This window comes from Leptonotus elevatus, chromosome 5, assembly GCF_054856555.1.
Source record: "Leptonotus elevatus isolate MCC_2025b chromosome 5, RoL_Lele_1.0, whole genome shotgun sequence".
Taxonomy (NCBI): Eukaryota; Metazoa; Chordata; class Actinopteri; order Syngnathiformes; family Syngnathidae; genus Leptonotus; species Leptonotus elevatus.
This window is the reverse complement of record NC_141243.1, coordinates 4,410,737-4,416,067: the sequence shown is the minus strand read 5'-3', so window position 1 is coordinate 4,416,067 and position 5,331 is coordinate 4,410,737. Positions and strand designations below refer to the sequence as shown.

Here is a 5,331-nt window from a genome sequence, read left to right as displayed (position 1 = left end):
CAGTGACACCCTGTGGCTCAAAGTTGTAACTGAAACCCTCAATTGGTCCTCGAGGGCTAAGCAGCATTCAAGAGTAAACGAGTGAAATTGAAGTGGGATAAACACTAACAAAACTGCAAAAAGTGACCTTTGCGTCCATTGTTCTAATTCATCATACTTTAGTGGCTTTGACACACACGCACATGAAAATAAATAAATAAAAATGTGCATTATCTGTTTCTGATTGGGGAGTTTGTGAATTTGGACACAGCCGTAACGTTGGTCCGTAAGTTAGAACAAGTCCTGAAATGTTCACAAAATGTCTGTTGACTGTTTCTAACCAAAATAGCTGACTTCCTGTTACATTTCAGATACAAGTCCAGCTGTAAGCTACGACTACAATAACAAACATATTGTTCAATCGTAACAAGCTAACGACACGATTTTATCTCTGCTTTCCATCAGTCGTGTCATCAGCTCCCTCCAATCAGATTAACGACTTTAAATGAATGAAGTTACCAATGGCCGCAAAGTCAGCAATAAACTGTGGCGCCTCTGTTTAAGTCTCAGCCACCAGTCGCCTCCCTGCTTACAATCTGATTAGCGGCAGTGTCTGCCAGCGTGCATCACTGACTTTTTATTTTATAATTAATTAATTCATGGATTTATTTATTTATTTTAATTTTACACTGAACCAATGTCACTCCAACAAGTACACTAACTCAACTCAAGTTTTGAATAATCACATCACTTTTTTTTGTTTTCATCACCTTTTGATTTGTCTACACCATTAAGTGTTAATTTAACATTTTTTAAGTGTTTTTTTTTTTTTAACCAGTGTTACTCCAACAAGTACACTAACTTAACCTAGTTGAGTTTTGGCATGTTTTTTTCAAGTACACTAACTTAACTTGTAACTTAAAAAAAAATATTTTAGACAACACGTCACTTCTTTTATTTTTTTTCATCATCAGTTGTTTTGCCTGAAAAATCTACTCACGTACAATATTTGTACTTCTTTACTTCCCAATAATGATGTCTTAATTTTTTATCTGTGCTAATCTAGCCCGACAAGAGTAGGGCTGAACAATTAATCAATAATAATGGAATTAATTAATTAACAATTATAACATTAACAATTGCAATTACAATTGATTATTTTTCAAATATTCCAACCCTTACAACAGAGCTCCTTTTTGAATACTGCTTTGCAGGGAAGCGTCTTCCTGTCTGTGTCAACTCTTGACCAGAGTTGTCCCTGGTCCATTCTCTCTTTTTCTCTTTGCCGTCATCAGGTTCCAGAACCGGGGCTGCCACCTGGCTCCTGTCTGTCAAGATCCAGCTCATGTGCTGTTAATCTTACGTGAGAGCGCAGCAGAGCAGTCCACTCCCTCCACAAGCACCCTCGAACTATGAACTCTCCCTTCCTGAACGCCCAGTTTACATTTTTTTTCTTCTTTAATTCAATGGAGGATGGAAAAGATATGCATGTGAGTATTGTTAGATGATCTGCCGACATGGGTTGGCCATTGTTTGTGTTTAAAATATCCATTGCTTGAAGGGTTAGATCACCGTAAAGCTAAAGCATTTTATATTGGTTGCTGAACAGTTTTCTTCTTCTTATTATTATTATTAATATTATTATTATATAAGCATAACTTTACATTTTCATGCCAAGACAACCTTTGGAGAATATTACAACATGTTTTTTCTCATTTTGGCACTATGTGGCTATATGGCTTAATTAAAAAAATTAAAATACGAAAAACAATTTTTTGAAGGTATGAATTTGATCAAATATTGCAGTATGTTGTTTTTTTTGTGCTAACAATGCTGCAGGTATTTATTTTTTATGTTACATTTTACTTAATTTCTTGGTGAATAATTCATCAAAATGTGCAAGAGGTGGACTGCAAAACGCAAATAACTCAAATCAACCTATTTCTGTTAAACTAACCAAATTATATTACATTTCAAAGCACAACATTAAAATATGAAGTCAATTTTGTATGTACAGCTTGTTATTTATTTTTAGGCCGTACACAAAATTGCAGTTCAATCTTGTCATCATTGCCTATCTTTTTATTCTTTTTTTTTTTCACAGAAAAATATTGGTTCCACTTTATGTCGGACTATATTGCATTACATCATCGATTGGGGATGTGTGGGACGTGCAGGGTTCAACATCCTAAGCAACCAAATATGGTTCCTCGCCCGATAAAGTACCACTATCAGCTTTCCACTGTAAACTGCCAGACGAGTTCATTCCAGTCAGTCAGAATGAACTTAATGGTACTTCGTCTGATTATATTTGACCTAATTGTTCATCGGGACCCTCCAAATATTCCTCCTGAATTGCTTATCTGTTTAAAAAAAAAAAAAAAAAAGGATTATTCATCCATTTAAAAGTGATCGCAGCAATATTTTATTGTCTAACCTTATTTGTTTAAAAAAAAAAAAAAGGATTATTCATCCATTTAAAAGTGATCGCAGCAATATTTTATTGTCTAACATGTACATATGACAATATATTCTTGAACAAATATACGGGGGGGTATCTTTGGTTTCGAGCAATTAGTAAGTAGACCAGCTACTTTAGTTGAAATATTTATATTAACATATATGTATACAATTACTTGCTCCCAAAAATGTATGCTTTAGCAAACGGTTAAATTCATTCAGGGTCATTCTAACAATGATGCCAAGTCAGCGGCGTCCATTATCTCGTTCATATTCATTCTCTCAAAGGCCACGCGCGCGCGCGCGCTCGCTCGCATCCAAGATAAAGTCCAGTGTGCGATAATCAGACGATCGATGACGTCCATGAGCTTGTCACCGCTGCGGCGTCTTAAGGTCGCGTTGAAGATTGGACCGCGTCCGTGTGAGCCGGCGCTACGGCGGGGCTCACGTTGTATTCTGTGTACGCTGGCGGCAGGTCGTCGGGCTTATAGCCCAGCTGGGACATAACAGAAGGACAAGATCGCAGTCACACGAGGGAACGCGGACTAAAAGACACTCATCTGTATGGCAACCTCATTTGCATGTTTGCTATGCGAGGGGAAGCCAAAAATCAAAAAACTGAAGACAGGAAGATAGGGAACGTGCAAACTCCACATAGGAAGGCCGGATTTGAAACTGTGATTTCCCAACTGCGAGGCAGATATGCTAACTACTAGCGACTGCGATGCTAAATACATAAATACACATTTTAAAATGATGGAAAGTATCTTAGATAAACGTTTGTTTCCTTTCATCTTGAAATGAGCCGGCCCATCCTTCTGTTTAAAAAAAAATCCAATTGGACAGTAAGTTTAAAAGCAGAACAGTGAAAACAGGAAGTATTTCAAGCTCAGCCTAGTTTTTGCTGGATTTTATTGAATGTGATGTAGGTTCATTTTATAATTTTATCATTTATCATTTTTAATGCTACACCTTTGAGCATTATTATTTTTTTATTAGTTGGGGGGAAAAGTGTCATTTATTGATATTAACAACACTTTACAATAAATGTATGTTATCCATTGCTCTCAATATGTTTTTAAATGTGTTTCTATTATCGTAAAATAGTGCTTATCACTGCATTTTCACTGAAGCAACCCCTTTCGCTGGATTTTGACTGATTTTGCAAGGCCCACCGAATATTCTGTTCTATTATTATAAAAACATGGAACCTACCAAAAGATGAGATTAGAGTCTCATCTTTCATCAGGTAAAAAATATATTTTTATCTGTTTCCGTTTTGCAGCAATTACCATTAGAATATAGCTTGAGTTTCATTATTATTCACAAACCTGTTGAAAACACTGGCAAAAGGAGCTTGTTGCAACATGGCCCTGGTTGATCTCTTATACTCTGCTGCCACCTGCTGGCCGTTTTTTGTAATAACTACCATTCCTTTAAGCAACCTCTTTATGTCAGAAGCTGTATCAAAACCTTCTGTATGCTCTAGCATTAAAAAAGAAAAGTAATTATATTTTTGGGACTGCAAGACAAAGTATTAAAAAACGTATTTATACGTTTTTGGGGTTAATTGAGTTAAACAATTTAAAAACAGGTGCGACAAATGTGATTAACAAAAAAGTGGTAGTACATAAATCAAGCCAAGAATTACCTCGGTATATGAAGGTGGGGGTCCACAGTAGCCTCCGGCAGCGTTATACTGCGGTGGCGTAACGGTTTCTTGGCTGTACCGAGGCACGCCGTGGTTTTCTTCTTCCTCCTGCTGTTGCTGCTGCGACAATCCCCCATGAAAGGGGATGAAATATATGGAAGGAGGGCGCCCATCGTGCTCGGTCCGCCTCCACGCCTCCCTCTCGATCTCCTCCTCCCTCAAGCGGCTGCACGCCCTGCAGAAGGTGGTGCAGAACATGATGAGGAGGCCGATGCCCAGGATTGCCAGGAAGATCCTTGGGGAGGAAAATGAAGTGTTAGATTTGCAACTTGACACTTTGTGAATCACCGCGCGTAAATGTACTTACTCGAGAGCGGGAATGCTGCCGCCGAGAGACATCCTTCCAGGTCGGGTGAACGAACGTGGATTAATACAAAAGAGCAGTCAGACCTGGACAGGAGTAAATTGCAGTCTATTTAACTTCAAATCAAACAGCTCTCAAAATTTTACATTTACTGTGTTATGTTTTAACCTAGGGGAAATGATATAGGTAAAAATGTGCAATATGTGAGTGAACATTTTGGAATTTTTGGTCTGTAGGAAGTGTGGGAATGTAGAAAATCATTCCAAAGGTGAACCGAATGAGCTGAACATTTTGAATGTAGAATGGGAACAAAGTATTGAATGTGTCATTGGAAATGAATGGGGAATTTTTTGTAAAATTTTTGAATCATGTGGAATGTGGAAAGATTTTTGCACGGGTGAAATATATATATCAGACTGAAGGACAAGGTGAATTGATTGAGGTGAACATTTTAAATAGGAACGGTACTGAATTTCTAATAGGAATGATACGAACCCCTTAGTCCTAAACCTAATTCAAGTGGCTACCCCAAGAAATTTTGTTGGTGGAATATATGCAATATTTAGGAGCAAAATGAGGATTTCTTGTTATGTGGAAATTAGGAGACTGTTGACCAATAATTCCAAGGTGAATTGAATGAGCTGCACATTTTGAATTTCAAATGTGAGGGAATATTTAAATGTCTCATTGGAAACAAATGGGCATTTTTGGGGTGAAAATCATAAAATTGTGGTTAAATGGTGAAAATTAGGAATGGGAGACATAATAGCCCACGAAGCGTGAATTTTTGGAACATGTTGAAATGTAATGGTTTGAATTGGCCAAGAAATGTAGAAGTAGTTGAAGGACAAAATATGGTGGAATAAAATATAGAATA

The 5,331-nt window shown here is 37.3% G+C and overlaps 1 protein-coding gene across 1 annotated transcript; it reads right to left on the bottom strand.

Moving 5' to 3' along the window:
* Positions 1-2,825: 2,825 nt before the first annotated feature.
* LOC147173420 (uncharacterized) lies at positions 2,826-4,561 on the bottom strand. Its single transcript, XM_086076960.1, has 3 exons — positions 4,458-4,561; positions 4,091-4,385; positions 2,826-2,935 (listed from the first exon to the last, which is right to left on the bottom strand). The coding sequence occupies exons 1-3, from the start codon at positions 4,487-4,489 to the stop codon at positions 2,828-2,830; spliced, it is 435 nt and encodes a 144-aa protein (XP_085933086.1). The 5' UTR covers positions 4,490-4,561; the 3' UTR covers positions 2,826-2,827.
* Positions 4,562-5,331: the final 770 nt, after the last annotated feature.

Bases quoted from the DNA above. Each gene is read 5' to 3' on its own strand.
- LOC147173420 (XM_086076960.1), bottom strand. From the start codon at position 4,489: ATGTCTCTCGGCGGCAGCATTCCCGCTCTCGA. The intron at 4,386-4,457 runs GTAAGTACATTT...TTCCTCCCCAAG, and splicing joins GGCAGCATTCCCGCTCTCGA to GATCTTCCTGGCAATCCTGG. The intron at 2,936-4,090 runs GTAATTCTTGGC...GTTATGTCCCAG, and splicing joins CCCCACCTTCATATACCGAG to CTGGGCTATAAGCCCGACGA.